The following is a 23,626-nucleotide window of genomic DNA, read 5'->3' on the forward strand; positions in this document are numbered from 1 at the left end:
TGTTGAAATTAGTGCAGAAAATAATTAAATTTATAAAATGTTACATGAATCTAAACCGGGCACGCAAATTTTGTTCGACACGGATCAAAAGATCTAAACCGGACTGGGAATCAAATTTGGTCTAAATAATGTGAGTGTGTGAGAGACTAAATCCCAGTATACTTAATTTCAGATTTTAAGAATTCTAGGGGGATTTCACATGAATAATTGTTGGAAGCTTATTACCTTTATCTCTTTCTTTTTCTTGTTTTCTACCATTTTGGAAGAGATAGAATGATAGATAGATAAACAGTGAAACCAAAGTAACAAATCATCCAGTCAAACACGCTTCATGTAGAAGAGAATCTACATAAACTTCCACAAAGCTCCCAAAAGGAGAAGCTATCTAACTTGAATTGAATGCTCACACTCCAAGAAATAGAAACAAACATGAGAATAATAATAAAATAGAAACGAAACTAATAGAATTTAATGCGGAAAGACCCAACAAAGCCAAGCCTCCTCAATCAATGAAAAATTGGAAAACACCTCTCTCTCTCTCTCTCTCACACACACACACACACACACACATCTTTTTCCCACTAAAAGCCACCATACTATTTTTTACTACTACCTCTCACCACTAAAATTCCTTGATGATTGCCACGTATGACATGTCTCTTTATTATAAAAGCATCCTTATTTAGCTCTCAACTAATTGTGATCTCTATTTACCCCTTTCTCCCCACCCCATCTCTCTCATAGTCTTATAGAGGCATATCTGTCTATACTGAGCTTTTGATCAGTAGATTTTAGCTGGGTAGAGGTTCAAAACCTGATGAGAATGTCTCACAAGAAGGTAACAACACCAACAACTAGTGCTAGCGAATTTGAAGAAGAAATGGAATTAAGGAGGGGGCCATGGACTTTGGAAGAAGATAACCTGCTCATAAACTACATTGCTTCCCATGGCGAAGGCCGCTGGAATCTCCTTGCCAGATGCTCCGGTACGAATCTACCGATTTATTCTTCAAGAAATATTGCTTGTTAGCTAGTTATGTGCGTTATTCTTTTTTTCTTTTGTGATTGTCAGATGTCGTGTTTAATAATAGGTCCTCTTTTAGAAAAAAAAAAGGTTTAATTAGTTCACGCTTTGATCTAGGATTCTAGGCGCTAGGTTATACTTTCTTTATATGTTTTTTCTTCATAGATCTTAGGCTTTACTGTTAAGCATGGTTACATCATTGCTGTTAACGGTTTTAAGGTCTATGAATCTCATGGGGATATCATTTATATATGTCACCCTGATTATAGGATTTTAATCTAGTTCAAATTATAAATGATTAGACTCAGAATTATAAATAAAATTAATTGGAGTGATCTATTAGTTCTAAGGTCTGCAGTTCAACTGGTGACTAATGGCATAACAATATATTATATCTAATTAATTGTAGGGTTGAAGAGAACAGGAAAAAGTTGTAGATTGAGATGGTTGAACTATCTAAAACCTGATATAAAGAGAGGAAACCTATCCCCGGAAGAACAGTTCCTTATCCTTGAGCTTCATTCCAAATGGGGCAATAGGTACTTATACATCTCCCTCTCTTTTCTGTTATTTTCTAAGCAAATATATATAAACAATATCTATGGTTCATGCACAAAAAAAGTATAGTAATAGTACTGCTCATGCTAGATACAGTCTACAGCTGATTATTTGCAGAGTCTATATGTGTTGGCTATATTTCTCAAAAGAGTACTGTCAATACACAGACTATGTAATTAACTATATATTATGTAATCTTGGTTTTCACTTTTATCATGAAAATGAAATTACTCGAAGCATTTCAAAACTCATCTATATATATATATGTTTCAACACTAGTATCTACCTGTTGCGCTTTTCAACACTCATACCAGGGCCATTAAATTCTGACAAGCAATTTACAAGCATACACCTTATTGTTGTTATTGTATCTTTAATACACAAAACTATATAAAATTTGTAAACATATGCCATGTATAGGTGGTCAAGGATAGCACAACATCTACCAGGCAGAACCGACAATGAGATAAAGAACTACTGGCGTACAAGAGTACAGAAGCAAGCGAGGCAACTAAAAGTCGATGCAAATAGTGCCTTGTTTCGTGATGCTGTGCGGTGTTATTGGATGCCCCGATTGCTCGAAAAAATGGGCTTGTCACAACAACCTCCTGCATCCTTCGAACCAAGCAATTTCTCCAATTACATTACCAATCTTGATGCCAGCACCACCTCAACAAATATAGAACAAAACAATCATGGTGCAGATAGCTACTATCAAAGTTTGGTCGATCCGAGTATGCTTCAATTCAGTTGTGAAAATACATGCAGTCCGAGCACCTCATCGCAACAACTCCACGATAATGTGAATAGTAACTTTGTTGTCAATCAAACGGACAACCTTGACTCGATGATGAGTGACCAAGTTGCGACTAGTGGTGAGTTAGGGTTAGATGACATGGACTTGAGCCAGGTGTTGACATCAACATCTCAATTTGATAGTTACAATTCAATGGCTAATACAGCATTTGACGGAAGTTGGAAATTTGATGAAATGTGGCATGTGAGAAAGCTAAATGAGTGGGGTGGAATCTAAATAAAGGAGTTAGATTTGCTTGTGGTAATGTCTCACTATGTTAAAGAGAGGTGAGATGAGGGGTTGTAATATTTAGTGAAATTGATGTGTGATTATGGTGGTGTGCACGTGGATGCAAGAATTAATGTGCGATGCATACTTTGTAATTGCGTGTGTTCTTAATTTTCTAGGATGTTCAAGTCCATCAGGAGCTTTTTAAAAGGTTATTTTCTCTTGAGATGTTATTTTGGCCAGATGGAACATGTCTAGTTCACATCTATATGTATGTTTTTCCATCTGAACTAAGATACTCACGGGAAATGGATTCATTTTATCTAATTTATGATATAAAATATTCAACTTTTATTGTCGTTCCTATTATTTATTTATATCACTTTTAAATTCGACATAGTTTTTTTTTTTTTACTTTTTTAATTTGAGGAGATTTAAGATAAATAGAAAAGGATATGCTCTAGCATGCAGAACAAAATTTGTCAAATGTTGTTAGCTAGCTAGATATATACTTATCTCCATGAATAATCTTTTTGTAATTTAGCAAATTAAAATATTTTCCTCTTTGGTCATTGGTCCGATGTAACTTACAGATGCGGTATATATATATATCATGATCAATAAACGTCCAACAAAATATGAACACAATTTAATTTGACACAAGTTTCTGGCATGCTGTTTTATTACGCTTCATATAAAATTAGTTTGTTTGTTGAGAAAATAAGAAGGAAATTAAAAATGAAACTACCACAAGGCATTAGCTGTATTAATATGTTAGTGTTCATAAAGCAAGATGAACCCGTTTTTAAAGATACATATATCTGTACTTCGAGAGAACAGATAAATTTGTGATCTGGTCAAAATCCCTACCATTTTTTTATGGATATATGAAGATGATTTCCTTAGTTATATCAGTATTCCTACCAGTTTTTTGGGTTCTGTACATTAATTTTATTTGATCATGATATATACTTGGAGTCTACCCTTAGCTAATAATGATCTCCATGAGAATTTCTACCAATATAGAATACATGTTTGGTAATGTCATAATACACATATTAATTATACTGTGTAAAGAATATTAATTATTTGTGTGAACTAAAATGATTACTTACTCATTTATTTCAGTTCAAGATATATATATAGTTACCGCTAACTACTAAATATGTTTTTGCCGACATATTTTTTGAACACAAACTCATTATTTGAATCTCTAAAATATATGTTTGTCTTAATAAAAGTGAATATTTGTCGAACTAATCTGAGCTAAATTGAACCATTGTGGTGCTGAATTTTCGAACTATTTTTCAAACAATTCCAAAACTGCTCAGCTCTATAATTCTATAAAAGCGAAAGTAATTGCATTAGTTTAAAGAGAAACAAAACCATTTGCCTGAATCAAAATAAACACTTGTTTATTAATTCTCTTTTTGTAAAAATTGACCAAAAACAGTCGGATAAAATATTTAAAGAGTACAAAACTAAAATATTTCATTTTTTACTAATTAAAAATGACAAAACAATGTAAAATAAATTGTGATATGTCGAGAAAAACAAGTGTACGCAATATGTGGTTATACATGAAATTTCATATATAGATGCAAAATATAAATTGAAGTTAGAACCTTGCAAAGAATTTTATACTTCTCATCATTCCTCGATGTGGATGGAACAGATTGAATGGCTTCTCAACTGAATTTGACATAAAGTATAAGTATAGATAAGAACATGAATTTTTTGATTGGGTAAGTCCGAAGCTTTTCTTATCCAATTGTAACACGACAAAAATACAAAAAAAAAAAATGGTCAAGATGAACAACGGAGAAAATAAAAAATAATAGTTTGGGAGCAATATTTATTAAGTACGTAACAATCTAAAATTAATAAAAAGAAATAGAGAAGAAAAATTAATGTTGCTAGAGTTAGGCTTCAGATTTATCTCTGCCCTTTTTAATTAGAAAAAATATTTTTTGTCAAATCAACAATTTTGTCAATTAGTATATTATTGTTAAGGAATGGTAAATATTGATACTATATTTATGTGTACTACATTTTTTCAATTAGTATATTTATGTATATTATTGTTATAAGGCAAATATGTGCTGGTGCCGAAATTTTTAAATATACCATTATTCCAAAAAAGATAAATCAAATCACCACTTTCTCTCAAAATTTCAAATTTTGACATGGCCGCATTCCCAAAATGCGGCCACTTTTCTGCGGGCCGCATCTAGGGGATGCGGCCACCTTTTTTTTTTTTCTTCTTCGTGCAGTTCAATCTGAACGGGAAAAAAGGGGTGGCTGCATCCCCTAGATGCGGCCCGAAAAAAGGTGGCCGCACCTAGGGGATGCGGCCATGTCAAAAATCTAATTTTTCAGAAATCGTGGTTGTTTGGTTTATTTTTTTTGGAAGTATGGTATATTTAAAAATTTCGGGTGCTGGTGTGAAACAACAAGGGCAGGAGATATTTCTCAAATAAGAATATCGGATCGATGAAATATGGGAGCAAAAGAATATGGCATCTTCTGGATTTATTTCTTGTTTTTAGTTCTCTTGTATTAGGAAATTATCATGATAGATATACAGAAAAATCCTTGTGATACTTTCTTATTTTACCTATGCTGATGGATATAAAAAATGATGCCTAGGTTGTGTAAAAATATACAATGTACTAAATTTTTCTGAGCAATAAAATTGGGAGGGACAGGGAGATTTCTGGGAGTGTGGTGTCTTTCTTCTTTTCTCTTGTCTTTTATGAAGTTTTGTTTCATGGTATCAGAGCACAGGTTCGATTCTCTAGTTTGTTGATGGCTATGCCGAAGGTGAACTAGTGGGTCTAGCTTGTATTTCTACCTCGTAATACCTCCTCTTATTGTTCTCATTTACTTTGCTCTGGCTATTCTGGTATAGTTATCAGAGCCTTGACACCCTAGCTAACTTAATTCTTATCTCTCTTCTTGTCACTCCCAACCATGGCCTTAAATGATTAGACCTCAACCCTGAAGTCTCCTAAAACCATTACCTTGCCTACAGATTTTATTGATGCCTTGACTGATAAGATCACTAAGATGATACTCCAAACTAGGGATGGCAAAAAAGCCCAGTTGGCCCGGAGGCCCGGTAATATCCTCCCGGCCCGCCCTTTACCCGGTCGGCCCGATACAGTGACGGGCCAGGTAAGGCCGGGCCTAAAGATGGGCCAGGGCAGGCCTGGGCTTCACTCTAAGCCCACGGGCAGCCCGTTGGGCTTATATGTTAATACAAGTATATTGAATTAGGGTTTTAGTTTTAGCCATCCAGTGAGCAGCCGCTCTTCACTCTTCACTCTTCAGTCTGAGTCTCTCTCGCTCTCGCCTCTCTGTTCCCTCTCTCTCCGTCTCTTAGGCTTCTCTCTCTGTCGCCACCTTCGCCACCAGATCGTTGCCTCCGCCACCACAGTTGTGATCTCTCTCCGCCACCAGATCGTTTCTCTCCGTCTCTTTCACTTCTCCGCCACCAGTCCGAGAGGTGATGGCACGAAGGCTTTTCCGGTAATTTTGCCTTAACCCTTTTGTTTTTTCTTGTCTATGTGATGGTACGAAGACTTCATCCTTCTTTTGAACTGTTATTTGATTTGTTGATTTTTGAATTGAATGAAATGTGATTTGTTGATTCTTGAATTGAATGAGTTGATTTAATCTGTTAATGCTTCAATTCTTTGAATCAATCAGAATATGAGTATATGCTTGAATGGTGACTGGTATTGGCGTGGTACCAGTTTTCTGCTATAGTCCGTACCAGTACAGTCCGTACCAGTAGGATGAACAAATTTCCTTTTCAATTTTGTACAAAAGATCTCCAAACTGTCCCTCCCTCTATTGCACTTGCTTTGCTTCAATTAAATGAAAGATAAGGGTAGTTTAAGATTTTTTAGAAAAGGTAATTAGTATAGGAATAGGTGGTGTTTCCCATATTTGACGGCATGCATGATATTTCATGTTTTATGCACCTGATATTTTCACACATTTTCTTTTACTTTTTTTTTTTAATTTTCTGGTTTGATTATCCTGACTGGTACTCCTGTCTTCCAATGCAGTACGGTGTCAAAATATTTGTGCTAACATCTTTCAAGGATACATGCTACATAGAAATTCTTCCTAAAGTTGAGAAGTCAAAACGAGGTACAATTATAATATATTCCATGATTTCCATCTTTTCCAACCCCACTTCCAATTAGAAGGAGAAATCCTGTGTTTTAAATCAATTCATATTAAACAACATAATTGAACAAATTATGCAGGTCAGTGCAATAGAAGAATTAGAAGAGTAGTGGTTTACTGCTTTGTTATTACTAATGATGTTAAGGTAACTCTTATTTTTTTAATCATTTTTTGACATGCAAATTTATATCCTTTTTGCTAAGTCTAATTTATCTTGAAATTACTAATGCAAGTTCTTTTCATTTATATCATTTTTTTACATGCAAATTTAAAGAACTGTGCAATTTTAGTAGTTCTGAGATTTCAAAGTCCGATATCACGAAATTAGAGATTACAAGTTACGAAAATAAAAAAAGGCAACAAGTTTGATCAATAGATTGTAAATGAACTACTAATTCAAAACACATGTTGGATGTATATGATTAGCATAATCTTGTAGAGATTATTGAAATCTTAGATCTATTAAATTTTAATAGTCTTCATGTCTCTGTTGACAGAGAATGATAAAATCTTGAAGCCCTTCTTTTATGGATAAATTCAGAGGCGATGTAAATATTCAAATATATGAGGTAATTAGAGCAATCACTCTATTTGCTCATCAGTGATTAGTCATTTTTTGTTGTTTGCTGTGTAATCCATTTATTATTTGGTTGTTAAACAATGTAAGTTGTAGTTTGTTATTTTTGAACTATGTAATCCATTTATTATTTTGTTGTTGTTTGTTGTTAAACTATATATTGTTTTGTTATTACAGTAGCAAAAAACCACACCATGAATTATTTTGTTGTTAATTATCATTATTTATTGTTCTGTTTGTTGATGTGTACTATATAAATTAAGTAAATTTTTATATAATGTTGTTGTCTTGCGTGCTGTCTATTTAATGGAGTTGGTATGGATGGGTCACCGGGCCGGGCCAGGTAAGGCTGCCCATGGGCACAAGCAGGCAGACACGGGCAGGCCTGGGCCTGGAGAAAAAGCCCATGGGAAGGCTGGGCCTAAATTTTTAGGCCTGTCAGTTTGGGCCGGGCAGGCGGGCCATTGATTTTTAACGGGCAGGCCAGGCCTGGGCTTGGCAAAATACCCGTGGGCTAGGCCCATTGCCATCCCTACTCCAAACTGCTGGCCTCTCTTCCACTCTTGCAACCCTTCCTCCACCTTCCACTAAAGGCACCATATCCCAAGAACTCAACCAAGCGCCCTCTGTCAAATTTAATGGAAAAAATTATTGGTTGTGGGCACAAACAGTGAACATCTACCTAGATTCAAAGAAGAAGCTTGGTTACATCAATGGGAAGACAAAGAAGCCAATGGAAGATGACATCGAGTTCGAAAAATGGCACACCGAAGATGTTATGGTAAGGAATTGGCTTCTTAATTCCCTTGAACCTGTTCATTTGGGTAATTTTGTGAGTTTGCCTACTGCAAAAGATGTGTGGGATACAATTAAAGTCGGGTTTTTTTTATTTAAGTGATAGTTCTCAATTATATGAGTTACAAATGCGGGTCTGGAGTCTCAAACAGGGAGGAAATAGTCTAGAGGAATTTTATAATACTTTGTGTGCCTTGTGGAGGGAAATAGATTTTAGAAGACCTAATGAAATGAGTAGTCCTAAGGATGCGAAAAAAATATAATGAGATTGTGCAACAAGATAGGTTACATATTTTTCTTGGAGGGCTAGACAGCAGGCTTGACAATATCCGTGCAGAGATATTGCGGATGAGACCGTTTCCCACTGTTGAAGAGGCTTTTGGGCATGTTAGAAGGGAAGATGTTCGACAAGACATTATGGTCGGCCAACTTGGTGCCTTTAATAATCCGATGGCTATGGTTGCTCAAGGTACTTACTCTCAGCAAAATTCTTTTTTTCAAAATCCTACTAATACCACAACTAGGGCTGTAGGACAGGTGTTGTCAGGTGTGATGCCTATACCCGGGTTTGGACTGGGTCAGCCCAGCCAGAATGAACCGACCAGTGGCAGCAGCTCCGCTGCAGCTGTTGCTACTACAGATGGAAACAGGGTTGATCCGTCATCTTCAGCTGCTTATGCAAGGAGTAAGAATCGCACTAGCAACGATATAAAATGTTTCCATTGTGGTATCAAAGGTCATACAAAGGATAGGTGCTTCAAACTATATGGTACACCCGACTGGTACAAGGAGTTGAAGAAGAAGAAATCAAGTGGTGACTTACCCAAGGCAACTCTTGCAACCACCAATTATGGTAATGATAATCAAGAAGAAGGTAATAATTTCACCTTAATAAACCCTCATAAAAATGAATCGTTGATTATTGATTCTAGTGCTACTGACCATATGACTTTCTCTAAGAATGATGTGATGAATTTTAATAAACCTCGAAAAATAGAAATTTTAAACGTAAATGGTGTTTCTTATCCCGTTATGGGAGCAGGTGATGTGCATCTCTCATAATCTCTTAGATTGACAAATACTCTTGTGGTTTCCTCACTCTCTACTAAACTTATCTCTGTGGGACAGCTTGCAGAAGAGTTGAAATGTGTTGTGCTAATGTACCCAAATTGCTATATTTTCCGGGACATCCACACCAGGGAGATCATTGGGCATGGAGTTAAGCGCGGGCGGCTGTACCATCTCGAAGACTTGAAAGTTGGGTTGGCAAATTTGGTTGAGAGTGAATAAAAAACTTTGGACAAAGATATGGCAGTGGCATCGTCATTTAGGGCATCCCTCTTTTGATTATATGAAAAAACTTTTACCTGGCCTTTTTAATAAGATTGATATCCGTAATATATCATGTAAGACTTGCATAATGGCCAAGAGCCATCGTGTACCCTATTGATATTGTTATATCCGACCTATTGTTTTGACCAATTTCGGTACCAAAACATGAATCTTGAGCCATTAAATAACATCTATTATAATGATTATGCGTAGAATTGGTACTACTGTGCTTTCATTCTTATCTTGCAGGAAAATTGGTGAAATCAAGCAAATTACTGAAGTTAAGAGACCTTGATGTGACCCTCATCAGGATTGACGCGAGGCGCATCAACCACTTAGAGCCGCACCAGCAGGTCGCAGCACCACTGCATGCGAGGCGCATTCATCACACTCTGATGCGGGTCGCTTCAGTGGTGATGCGGGTCGCATCGCGAGCTTCCAGAGCAGACGGCAAAGGCCCAATAAGGGCCCAGAATTGAAGCAAATGTTTTGAAAAGTCTATAAATAGCCCGCCTCGGTCACCAGAGAGAGAGTTCCGAAATTTGAAGATTCAAAGCCTCAAGAATTGGAGTGTTGATCAAGAAAGAGAGAAAGGAGGGAAGATCCTTGCAAGATTGCTTCAATTGGTTCTATCATGATCCTATCTCTTCTCTCTTCTTTTATGATGTTGTTTGAGTAGATCCTTCTTTGTTTCTAGGGTTGATCTAGTCTAAAGCTTTGATTGTGTATATTTCACTTGAATTTGAGTTGTTTTTGTGATCAATTGATTGTGTATCTTCCTTTTAAAGCTTGATTGAGATTGTGTGATTGCATTTTGTTGACTATTGTTGAATGAATCTTTCATCTCTTCTAATATCTTGATCTAGATCTTTCTTGCAATTTAATCAAGCACTTGAGGTAGATTAGAAATCTGAAAAGATAGATCAATTGAACCGAAAGGTGAGATTTCCATTTATTGAGAGATAGTGGATACCTTTAGCAAACCGATCAATTGACTTGGATTGAATACAAATAAACGAGAGTTGAAAGTTGTAGATCTAAGAAGGTGAAATTGCAATTCCCTACTAGGTTACTGGTGCTAATAAACGAGAGTTGAGGCTCAGGAATCATGGGTAGGGTCAGTAGAACCTTGCACAATCGAATAACTCAGAAACAGGTGAAATGCTGCATTCACTCGATGGCCATGCGAGTCGCATGGGAGACCATGCGGGTCGCATCACTAGGGTCGCATCAGAGATGATGCGAGTCGAGTGAAGGTCCAGAGAGGCAAAGCTGAGGATGAAATCTGAAACCCTGGAAACATCCTTTTAAACTTGACTGAAACAAACATTTACTTTCTTTTGCAATCTTTTGTTATTGAATTGAGAAATTGAAACGAATTCAAACCAAACCTTTCACACTTCTAGTACTTAACTCGGATTTGTAGAAATTTAGAATCGAATTAAACCGTCCCTGAGGATCGATACCTTATTATGCTATACGGATAGGGTTGTGCACTTGCAACCTTAGACGAGAGTAGATTCAAGGTTTAAACTGGTACAACTTGTTGTACCTGAGACTTTGTAGCATACCTTTGTAAGCGAACACCTATGTTTCTAGTTTAAATAAATGCTTGGAACTATTTGATCTTATTCATTCTGATGTTTAGGGTCCTTCTCCAGTGGTATATGTAAATGGTTTTAAGTGGTTTGTTTTATTCATTGATGATTACACTAGAATGACCTAGGTGTATTTACTGAAAAGGAAAGATGATGTGTCACGAATTACAAAGGAATTTTTTAACCTCATTAAAAATCAATTTGAAAAAAATATCAAGTATTTTAGAAGCAATAATGGAGGTGAATTGAATAGGGATGTTTAGGAATATTTCTCTGAAAAATGAGTAATTCACGAGACTTCTTGTGTAGGAACACCGCAATAGAACGGAGTTGTTGAAAGGAAAAACCAACACATACTCGAAATGGCGCGAGCTCTATTATTTGAATATTATGTTCCTCAAAAGTTCTGGGAGAATGCGGTAACTATGGTTGTATATCTTATTAATAGACTCCCTACCAAAAGTAACAATTTTGTAACCCCTTTGAAAATATTGTCTGAGTTTAGATCCATACCCTCTATTTTGAGTCTCACCCCGAAAATATTTGGTTGTGTCGCATTTGTGCATGTTCCCAAAAGAAATCGTACCAAAGTTGAACCTTGTGCCGTTAAGTGTGTTTTCCTTGGTCTTGGTATAAATCAAAAGGGATATAAATGCTTTGACCCTGTAACCAAAAAATAGTATGTGACATGTGATGTAACATTTATTGAACATGAACCCTTCTACCAGAAAGAAAGTTACCCCTTTCAGGGGGAGCACACTAGAGAATTATGGGGTAACAATATACTTGCTGGTTTTGGCATTAACTATAATCTCCAAAATAGTCAACCTACCAACCAAAACCAAAACACCAGACCCAGTGGTGATTCCGGAACCAACAGCTCAGTTGAAATTGAAGAAATTGGGCCTGTAACCCAAGGAAACAATGACAATCCAGCAGGACAGTTGCTGGACAGAGAAGTGTCTAGTGCAGTGCTCAGGCCCAAAAATCCTGAAAACGGCCTGTATGGTAGAGATAGTGAACTGGGCTCAGAAAATCCTGAATCGAACAACTGTGAGGGAAATGAAGATTCGGTTGGGATTGAGATTAATGAGGAAATGAGGGATAAAAACCAAAAAAACAGTTCAGCAAGTGTATATTAGAGATAAGAATAGAGGTGTCTTTGGTAAGAATTTGGAAGGTGATGCCCGTATTTGGAATGACATAAATGGAGATGAGATCGTACACGCTCCGCCTAGCCCAAGATCTCCTGGAGATAACACTATAAGTATTCCTAACCCTGGGTATGTTTTACCACCTCGTGACACTAGAGGTAAGGCACCAAAACGGTATATACCAGAAGATGGAAGTAGTAAAGAATATGAGATTGCTAACTATGTCACCACTAAACATCTCCCATAAAAACTAAGATATTTCTGTGATAATTTTTTATCTCTCAAAGCACCTAATAGTATGCAGGAAGCTAAACAGGATCTAAATTGGTTGAAAGCCATGGAAGTCGAGATGGAGGCACTTATAAAGAATAAAACATGGGAGGTAGTTGACCTTCCCGAAGGCAAGAGACCAGTAGGTTGTAAGTGGGTTTTCTCTATTAAATATGACTCAATGGTAATGTTGATCGGTATAAGGCAAGACTAGTGGCAAAATAGTACACACAAACCTATGAAATCGATTATCAGGAAACTCTCTCCTGTTGCAAAACTTAATACCATTCGAGTTTTATTGTCTCTTGCAACTAATCTTGACTGGCCACTACACCAATTTGATGTGAAGAATACTTTTTTGCATGTTGATCTGGAAGAAAAGGTATACATGGAAGCTCCTCCTGGAGTTGTGTTTCAAGGAGCAAAGGTATGCCGTATGAAGAAAGCATTGTATGGTTTGAAGCAATCATCTCGTGCTTGGTTTGGGAAATTTTGTCATGCCATGAAACATTATGGGTTTAAGCAAGGAGATTCTAACCACACACTTTTCTTTAAAAGAGATCAAGATAAACTAATTATTTTGATTATTTATGTCGATGACATGATAATTATAGGAAATAATACTGAAGAAATCAAGAAATTGGAGGAAAGATTATCCGAAAACTTTGAGATGAAAAATTTGGGAAGACTAAAATATTTTTTAGGTATTGAAGTAGCTCGCTCTGAACAAGGAATTGTATTGTCACAAAGAAAGTATATCTTGGATCTCTTAGGTGAAGTAGGATTATTGGATTGCAAGTCTGTAGATACCGCAATGATGCCGAACTATAAAATGGAAGAAACTCAAGACCAGGTGCCAGCTAATAAGGAGAGGTATCAACGATTGGTAGGGAAGCTGATCTACTTGTCTCATACTCGCCCAGATATAGCTTATGCAGTAAGCCAGGTCAGTCAGTTCATGCATAACCCTAGTGAGGAACATATGAGTGTTGTTGTGAGAATCTTGAAGTACTTAAAGGGAACTCCTAGTAAGGGTTTATTTTTTTTAAATATGGGCACCTAAATATCTCAAGGTACACTGATGCAGATTGGGCAGGTAATCGTAGTAATAGGAGATCCACTGGAGACTACTTCACATTTGTAGGGGAAATTTGGTGACTTGGAGAAGCAAGAAACAAAGTGTGGTTGCATTGTCGAGCACTGAAGCTGAATTCCGAGCCATGGCTAAGGGAATTTGCGAGTTGTTGTGGTTAAAGAAGTTACTTATCGAACTTGGCTATCCTCTAGGACTAGAGGTGCAAACGGGTTGGATATTATCCAACCGTATCCAAAAATTTAATACGGATATCCGATATCCGAATATTTGTGCGGATACGGATACAGATATGGTTTTGAATTTTAATTATCCGTATCCGAATAGTAGATATATATTATATAATTTAATATGAATTATGAAAAAAATTATGTTATTCACTATTATAAAAAGTGGATATCCGATCCGTTTGCACCCCTATCTAGGACAAGCAATGGAATTATTGTGTGATAATAAGGCAGATGTTGATATGGCGCATAATCTAGTACAACACGACAGGACAAAACATGTTGAAATTGACAGACATTTTATCAAAGAGAAAATTGAGACGGAAGTTATTGCAATTCCACATGTACGTTCTAGTGAACAGTTGGCAGATATCCTCACCAAAGCTATGTCAGGGACCATATTTCATGACATGTTGGTCAAGTTGGGTATGTTTGACCTATACATACCAACTTGAGGGGAAGTGTTAAGGAATGGTAAATATTGCATACTATATTTATGTGTATTACATGGTAGGATTTGTTATAAGGCAAGTATGTGCTGGTGTGAAACAACAAGGGCAGGAGATCTTTCTCAAATAAGAATATCGGATCAATAAAATATGGGAGCAAAAGAATATGGCATCTTCTGGATTTATTTCTTGTTTTTAGTTCTCTTGTATTAGGAAATTATCATGCTAGATATACAGAAAATCCTTGTGATACTTTCTTATTTTACTTATGCTGATGGGTATAAAAAAGGATGCCTAGGTTGTGTAAAAATATACAATGCACTAAATTTTTATGAGTAATAAAATTGGGAGGGACAGGGAGATTTCTAGGAGTGTGGTGTCTTTCTTCTTTTCTCGTCTTTTATGAAGTTTTGTTTCAATTATATTATGTTCGTCCTTATAGCAAGTTCATATCACTTGTAGAAGTACGTATTGCAAGCAATAATATTGATGTGCCGATCACAATTATAATTTAGCAATCTCTTGCAAATTTCGATTAGGGACTATAATTTTTGCAATTGTGTGTTCACATTATGTAATTTTCAATTGAAACTAATTGTAAGATGGCGTGTTACTTTTAAACAAATTTCGAACTTAGTAAAATTGCAAAACTAGAAATTGTTATATATGCATTCCTAGAATTGAAATTCTAACCTCTTTTAATTTGTTACACAAATTTGGTTCTGATTAGGGAATTGTCAAGATTTATTCTATCATTGAAATACTATTGATGATATCATGGCATTTGCCACATCGCTATCCTCCCTTTTCTAGGCAAACCTTCTTAGCTATATTTAGTGCTTTGGCTTGGTGTGTCTGGAGACTTCAAAATAGTATTTGTTTTAAACAAAAACCTTGCCCTCCAGGCAGACATGTAATTCTTTCTATTCTCACTACTGTGGTGTATTGGACATAGGGCTGTCAAAAAAGCTCACGGCTCGTGGCTCGCCTCTAGCTCGCTCGGTAGTGGACCGAGCTGTTAACGAGCCAGCTCAGCTCAGGCTCGGGCCAAAATAAACGAGCTGAGCCAGGGGTCAGCTCGGCTCGTTAAGTTACAGTGGATTTAGGGTTTAGCCCCGTATAATTTTAAGTCCAGTCTCATTTTCAAAGGCGCAATTATGCAAAATTGATGTATTTTTGGTCTGAGAAAAAAGGATATGGGCTTCAGTTGCTTTAAGATGTGCCTGCTGAACGATTTCTTAAATTTTTTGAATGAGCTTTCTTATTTTTATATTTTTGAATTTGTATAATAGCAGCCAACCCAATAAAGCCTAGCGAGTTAGTTCACGAGCTAGCTCGAGCTGGCTTGTCACGAGCAAGCCAGGGGTTTTTGGCTCGGATGACCTAGGTCCAGCTCGCTCGATCCAAGCTCGGGCCAAAATAAACAAGCCGAGCTGAGGCCTAGCCCGTTTACACCCCTAATTGGACAGGTCTTGGAGTGGAGGAAGATGCACTTAATCAATGACTGCCAAGAGACACCACCCTCATTCCCATGCAAGCTCTCCCCCCAATGAGAACACTCAAGTGATGAACCTGTCGGATGATGACACCTCTAGCTTTCAATCCTAACTTTGAGTACTCTGAAGAAGGATATTATATTTTCTCTTTTCTGTTTTGTACCTCTAAAGCTGGTTTATCTTGTTTTGTTGATAACTGATGCTGGACAATATGTTAACTCTTTCCTAGTCTATAGTTAGGCGCTTTAATTTGTATGCTGAAAATATGACAGTTATTCTCTTCTGGTTTGTGAATAATGTAAGTTTAAAGTTTCTTCAATGAAACGAATTTAATTACCTTTTTTTCAAAAAAAAAAAAAAGGAATAAAATTCTAACGATATATCACGTACGTCAGCATTTACCATTACTTTGCAATTGATCAGATGAAATCGCTTTTCAGAGTTTTTGGTGACATCAATTGTTATAAGAAATTTGAATAAATATATATAGTAATAATTGCATGTTAAGATCGATCTAACGAATTAGAACACAACAACTCTTTATTATTTTTTATTTTTTTTTATTTTCCAAAAAAAACTCTTTATTATTTTTGCATCTAAAGACCATTTTTAGAACATTTTTTTTATTTTTGACGTTCTTGTGAAGAAAAAAAACTGATCCAATTTTGTCCAATTATTATTACCTTTTACATGTTATATTTCTTACAAAGAATACGTTTAGGGGTGCTACTTTTTTTTAATTATCTGGTACCGAATTAGAACTGATCCGGATCAGATTTGGATATGTTATGATTTAATAAATATAACGGTTAAATTATGGACACACATAATGAGTACTTAATTAAATTTCTGATTCAGATACGAATCGGAACTGATACTGTAATAGATAGGATATAGGTATGATTTAATTATCTGCTCCACAACCAAATTAATCCGACCCAATACATGCATGTATATATATCAAATACAATGCTAATATAATTCTGTATAATTAATTAGTATCGAAACATAGATTAATACGCAATCACATGTACCATTTTTTGAAAAGAAATATTTATAATAATATTTTATTTTTTCAAATTGTATCTCTTCTCCTGAATTCAAAACGCTATTAAGAAAAAAGTACTAAAAACTTAAACCTCTAATTCCAATATATTTACGTTTGTTACACCATGAGTACTCCAATCATGTGAGATATTTAATTTATATAGTTTAATTTTGATTTTGGAGCAATTTTTAATTTATATTATAATAATATATTGTGTAAGATACTTAAGAAATTATAATTATATTTAAGAATAAAGGTTTCCTCAAATGTTTATGACATGTATTAGCTCTGGTTTCGAATTGGATCTGATAATTCGCAATCTATGTACCCGCAACTAAAATTCTAGACTCAAAATCTCTACTATTAAAGACGGTATCTGGATCCAGATCCATGATTCGGTTTGAAAATAATAAATATATGAATTAAAATTCAGACCCAAATATTTTTAGAATACGCGCGTGTTCAAATATAGTATTGAATACAATAGTTTCCGAACTCTACCTGGTCTGATATATACTTATTTTTATCAGTAAATTACAATATATAACCATATATAACCAGCTATTTTAGAAAAGTTAAAAAGTCAATCTTCATGACTGAGATAAAGACTTGTGCATAGCTACCACTATTTTTTTTTAATATTAAAGATGATAGATAAGTTCTCCAACTTTAATTAAATATCAATAAAGACCACATCTTGATTTTGAACATGCATCCCTCCGTACCTTGTTTTTAATCACTAAATTTAAAAACTTCTCTTTTGTTTGAAATATTTTAACTCAGTTAATTTCTGTAATGCCAAGAACTATTCATGTATCTTGCATATATAATAATTGCGCCTTTTTAACTATATCTGAGTGGGGCCCTTTTGCATGTACTTGTGGAACTATTAATTTCCATTTCCAACGGAACTGCTTGACTATAAGGGAAAAAATCTATACTCATAATGGGGCCCCATTAATTTTTTCCTATAAGATCCCAAATTAGCTTACCACCATTAACATGATTTCTTAATTACCTGATCGGTAATCTAAAGTTTCATTTTCTTTCATGAATATAAATAGTATTATGGGAAAATTTTCATTGTATTCATTATCAGATGTCAACTTCTAAATATGAGTTAATTGGATCCATATGTAGGCAAGGGGCATATAATTCATAAATAATTGGATATACATCATCCATATATTGGTAATCACTGATTGTATAATACAAAAAAATCTATTATTGTTGGCATAAGAAAAACAACAGGGTGTGGACTAAAACTAAGATGGTCTAAATTAGTTATTTTAACTTAGGTCAGTCTAAATTATTTATGTTTGGTTGTCTAAAGTTATATTATAATTTAAGCTATTCCTTGTTTGATATGAATTTGGTGGCTTAAAGCATGCCATTAATTATTTGTTTTTCTAAGTTTAGTTATTGTTGTCATTTTTTTTGTTATTGCTATGTAATATATTATTTTGTGTGTAGCATTTTTTTATTCTGTGCACCAATATATACATTAATTACTGTAGTATTTTCTTTTTATTTTAGATCATTTTTTTTGTTTCATTTCTTCTCTTCATTCTAATTATACGAGACAGAGGAGAAGGAAGTCGAAGACGGAGGAGAAGGTTGTGCGTGTGTAGAGGTGGAAGTGAGGGAGGGCGGCTAGTTTTTTTTTTCTTTTCTTTTTTGCTTGAGAAAGGAAAATAATTAGAAAGTGGGTGAACAGTGATTAGTGACAGTGACAGTGGGTCCCCAATCAATGAAAAATGGACTAAAATTTAAGGCACCTCAGAAGGTGAATTAGTTTAGACATGTTTAAACTAGACTAAATTTAAAGCTATTCCATCTTAGATCAGTCAATTTAAATCTCATTTGATAGAATAGAAGAGACCTAAAGTCTTTATTCCACATTTAATCCACAATAATATATGAAGTAGTAGTATATATACAACATGTTGCGTAATTCAAATTTTCAATCTTGCCATAATTATAATTATAAACATATGAAGGCAAAGAGGGGTAAATGTAGCATTAGCAGAGATAAATGCACTTGAAATAGTTATCTTTTATCTTTTTTTTGCTCTTTTTGATGGAGGAAATGGATGGTATTAAAAGTGGAACTGTGTCAGTGGACTTCCTATTATGGAAGTGGGGCCCCATGTATTGGATGGCATCACTGGAATGACACAAGTAAATTCCTAGCTGGTGACAGGTGCATGCATAGAGCGTTGTACTTTTAATGAATAATGATCCTCTCCATTCATTTCAAAAATAACACCCCAACTCCAAATTAAGAATTTTTTTTATACCCAAAATTAAAGTAATATCATCCAATAGAAAATTAAGATCATAAGATTTATTTAAATATGAAAACTTCAACAACTCTTGATCATCTATTAAAGATATTAAGATTAATTAATATATCTTAATTGATTATTGACATATTGATGGAAATGTCCTAAATGTCGAATTATTTGGACCAAAATTAATGGTTTAATTTCTTAAATTAAATATGAATTAAATCATAATGGGCCGCATAGATTATAGGCCATAATTTATGCATTCTCTCTTAATAGATGCATATGGATTGGTGCGAACGAACTAGTATATATATATGTATGGTTATATATATGCATTAGCATTTCGGATTTTAATTAATCCATCTAAATACATGAATATTCCATAGACAGAGAGAAACTGAGAAAGTGGGAGTTGTATGTTTGGTGTTAGCATACTGACTAATACTTGTTTGTCAACTTGTTTGTGCAATAGCTGCATTGCTGCTATTGTTATGTACATCTGACACGTCAGTATAGTTAGAGTTGCAAAGAGATTCTATTTTACCATAGGCGCTACTAGTGGTAACTTCTACCTTAAATTTAATTTTACAGATGAATTCTAAAAAAAGATTAAAAAAAAAAAGAATTAAGTTGTAATTTTATAACCTTACCAAAATTACCTACACAAATATCAAACTTTTTGTTCTAATTTTCATCTTTTGAAGTGTTGAATCTTCTCTTATATATACCATCATGACTCCAATATATATCTTAAAAAAATTGAGACAGAATATAGATAGAAATAAAAAATACCGCTAAAACATAAAATTTTATTGTCATCTGCTTATAATTTAGAAACATTGTTATTATACCGCAATATGTAAAAACTTGATTAGAAAAAAAAAAAAAAAAAAAACTAGCAAAGGATGTATAGCTTAATTAATAACACAATTTGTATTTTTCGCTTTGCATATACAGTATTTAAGATACTTCTAAATCAATAACACGCGAGTTTAATATTATTACTTGTTTAGAAAACATTACAACTAATGTTGTGGTTGTTTCTAATTTTTCATGTAAAAATACATTATATATATACAGTCAATATGACAATTAATTATTTCTTAGCAAGAAAACAAATCCTTTTGTTGGGGGTCCATTACGGAGACGTCCAGTTTAGTGAAGTAATGGAGAAGCGCGAAAGCGTTCAATTAGAGAGGTTTAGGTGTTTAGCCGCTAGTGAGAGGAAACATCTTATCAGAAAGGATTTGTGATGGATCAGATCACATCTTTCGGCATCCACTTGATTCGTTTCTCTATCTTTAGCCTCGGGATCTGTTTTGGTGACACTTGTCGTGCAATCAACCTATCTACTAGTGTCTAGTGTCTACTGATCAAATCAAAGTGATATTCTCATATTTACATTGACAACGCTAGTCCAGAGCGTCGACGCTGTGCTTATTTTGTGGCAATAAGCATAAGAGTAACGCTTAAGTACTATTGATAGCAATAACCTTAAGCTATCTATAACACCTAAGTCTTATTCTATACATAAATGCGCACATTGATGCATTCTATGTAATTTTGCATTTCTACGGTGTCATTTCAATTTGTCTTTTGAAAACGATTATTCATGTCTCGTTTTAATTTTGTCATAATTTGAGATTAGATAGATATAATTAAGGGTAACAATATAATTGAATACCATTTAGTGCAAATACATAATATGCTGAAATTATAATCCTAGTTTCACCAGTTGTGATCTCTCTTTGTGCTCCCAGAGGCAGAGTTAAAAAATTGAGATTGCGAAGACAAAAATAAGATGTAATATAATATTTATTTTATAAGAAGCTAAAAGTATTAATGCATATAAAAATTATAAAAATTTGGTAGAGACAAAATTTTAAAAATTCAATTTTTAGGAATGTCTTAGCACCTTTTCTAAAGCACTGGTTTACGCCCTTGTGTGCTCAGTGTGAGGTACAATATTTGCCTGATAGGAAGTTTAGTCCTGGATCATACATTCATACTAACATCAAGTATTGATATTTACAGTAGGGAAAGGTTATAGTGCTATGGGTTGCATAGAGGGCTACGATGCTACAGTTCAATATTTGAGTTTTTAAAATCTTAACGGTTGATCCAAACCGTTCATCTTGTTCTCCATATTAATATGTGTTTGGAGACCAAATTTTTATATTTTTTTGGAAAAATTTTACAGTATTTAACTATATATTTATCATAAGTGTTAAGTAGGGTGGAAAAAAAACTTGTAGTTCATGGCTCAATTGTGATTCACATCTGACTTCCTCGTTAATAACTCACTTGTTACTGGATTGAGCTGTTAATAAGTCAACTCGCCACTAGTTTGGTCCATAATTAATAAGTTCAAACTGGGGCCTAGCTCGCTCGTCAGTTCGCAAGCTAGCTCGCGGCTAGGCATCAATTTGTGAATTTGTATGAATTTGTGTGCATTTTATACTGTCCAACTCGGTTCAGCTCAGTCCAAAAAGTTTATATAATTTATTTTCTTCTTAAAACAAGGTCATACGTACCAAAACCAACAAGCCAGCTCAGTTCAACTCGTGACAATTTCAAGCTGAGATTTCTATTCGGACCTCTAAAATCAGCTCACTCGTGACTTGGACGAGCCAGCTTGTGACGAGTTTAAGCTGGGCCCAACTCGCCAGGTTAAGGTAGTTGTCGATATATACCAAGATCAGAATTCATATTCAAATTTTTCCAGATAAATATATATATAGTAATTATACATCCATGAATCCGCAAATAAAATTTAACAAACAGAGGAAGGATATATGTAAATTACAAAAATAACACAATGGGATAGAAAATCCCTGTTTTCAGAAAATCTGAACCATAAAAAAACAGCGATTTTCAATAAATCTAAAAAAATAGTAAAAAAATTTCAAAAAATGTCAAATTTGGTCTCCAAACACATATTAATATGGAGAACAATATGAACGGTTCGAATCGACTATTAGGATTTTGAAAACTCGAAATCCGAGCCGTTGCATGGAGGGGCTCTATGCTATGCATAGCATGCTAGCATATTTCATATATATATAAATTTTAAATAGATAGAAACTTACTAAAAATACATGTCGGGAAATTATATATACAATTCTAGGCATGAATACAAAGTTACGAACAATAAAAATACAACGAGGATGCATTAAATCAGCCCGTATAAATTTAAACAGTAGCTGTCTGTACAAAATTCTCCTATTTATTGAGAAAAATAGTACAAAAGGCTTGCTATGAAATTTCATCAAAAAAATAGACTCCAAATCTTCTACTCCCCAAGGAATTTTTTGTTCCTTAGTCATTGCGTGTGACCGGTCACTGTTAAAGAGGACTGATCACTTTTAATTTTTTAACTGAGGGTCCACTTCAGAACCACACGCAGTAACTCTGGATACAGGAAATTTCTGTCCCGAAGGGCAGAGGATTTGGTTCAAAAAAAAAAAAAAAAAAACCTTTCCTTGGCAACCAATGATAGGGCGAAAGGTGTAATGCAGCCATGACCTCAGCCCATGTCCGCTAGAATTTCTATGCACAAAATTTATTTACGATTCCAAGTGTGGAATAGTAAATACCAGAATAGAGAATAGGACATTTTTTCTTTTTATTACAACTTGGTAAAGTAGAATATGCCAAATCCGAAATCTAATTGATAGAAATTTTAATTTCAATCGTTCATTACTATAAGAAAATAAGATATTGATGTGCGTTGCTGACTAAATTTTTTAATTATATTTTACTTTTTATGTTATTTCACTATCATAATACTATTTTACACAAGTCAATGTCGTTGTATCTGACAACTATATATACAAGAATGGCATAATATTTGCAAGTATATCATCGCGGATATTCTTGTCCTTAAAATCGATACATTCAAAAATAATGATTTTTTGTCGGTATATCCTCGCGGATAGTCAGATTTTATCCTCGCGAATATTATCTCATTCTTGTAGTATAATTCAAACTACAAATACAAATCATCAATTTTATTTTAAATTGCTAGCAATAAAAATTCGTATGTTGCAATATTTATAGGCAAATTTAACTGAAAAGAATGTAGGTTATTGTTCAAGAATCTTATTTCACATAAAGCAGTTCTTATTGGATAATTAAACATTTTTATCAGAATAATACTTTTGACCCCCATAAAAATATACTCTTTTATTGTTGGCACTAATTCATTGTTAAATTCAAATAATATAATTTGCATTGTAATTGATTTCCATAAAAGATTTATTTCAACATACAACAAAAACTATATTAGAAGGTAAAAGACATCAATTTTTTTTTTAAAATGTCATATATATTTTGTTATTGTGCTAATGAAAAGAAGTGACCTAATCAATTTCGATATTAATTTCAGGCGAATCCTCATGGAAAGGAATTTTATAGTCCTTGATTAATTAGTTCGTTATGAACATTCCCTTGTTTATTATTTTTCCTTGGACATTTAGATTAGATTGATA

General features: G+C 34.3%; 1 protein-coding gene and 1 long non-coding RNA gene across 2 annotated transcripts; both read left to right on the forward strand.

Annotated features, from left to right (window-relative positions):
• The first annotated feature begins 691 nt into the window (after positions 1 to 691).
• Positions 692 to 2,821, forward strand: MYB62 (myb domain protein 62). Its single transcript, XM_078319058.1, has 3 exons — positions 692 to 986; positions 1,434 to 1,563; positions 2,003 to 2,821. The coding sequence occupies exons 1-3, from the start codon at positions 818 to 820 to the stop codon at positions 2,613 to 2,615; spliced, it is 912 nt and encodes a 303-aa protein (XP_078175184.1). The 5' UTR covers positions 692 to 817; the 3' UTR covers positions 2,616 to 2,821.
• A 4,063-nt stretch (positions 2,822 to 6,884) lies between these two features.
• Positions 6,885 to 7,597, forward strand: LOC144568175 (uncharacterized). The gene is made up of 2 exons (XR_013515603.1): positions 6,885 to 6,945; positions 7,306 to 7,597. It is a non-coding gene; the product is annotated as an uncharacterized LOC144568175 (long non-coding RNA).
• Positions 7,598 to 23,626: the final 16,029 nt, after the last annotated feature.

This window comes from Carex rostrata, chromosome 17 (genome assembly GCF_964058835.1).
Source record: "Carex rostrata chromosome 17, lpCarRost1.2, whole genome shotgun sequence".
Lineage (NCBI taxonomy): Eukaryota > Viridiplantae > Streptophyta > Magnoliopsida > Poales > Cyperaceae > Carex > Carex rostrata.

Coding starts and splice junctions, on each gene's coding strand:
- MYB62 (XM_078319058.1), top strand. CDS start 818: ATGAGAATGTCTCACAAGAAGGTAACAACACCAACAACTAGTGCTAGC. Junction 987..1,433: donor TCTCCTTGCCAGATGCTCCG/GTACGAATCTAC, acceptor AATTAATTGTAG/GGTTGAAGAGAACAGGAAAA. Junction 1,564..2,002: donor CATTCCAAATGGGGCAATAG/GTACTTATACAT, acceptor TGCCATGTATAG/GTGGTCAAGGATAGCACAAC.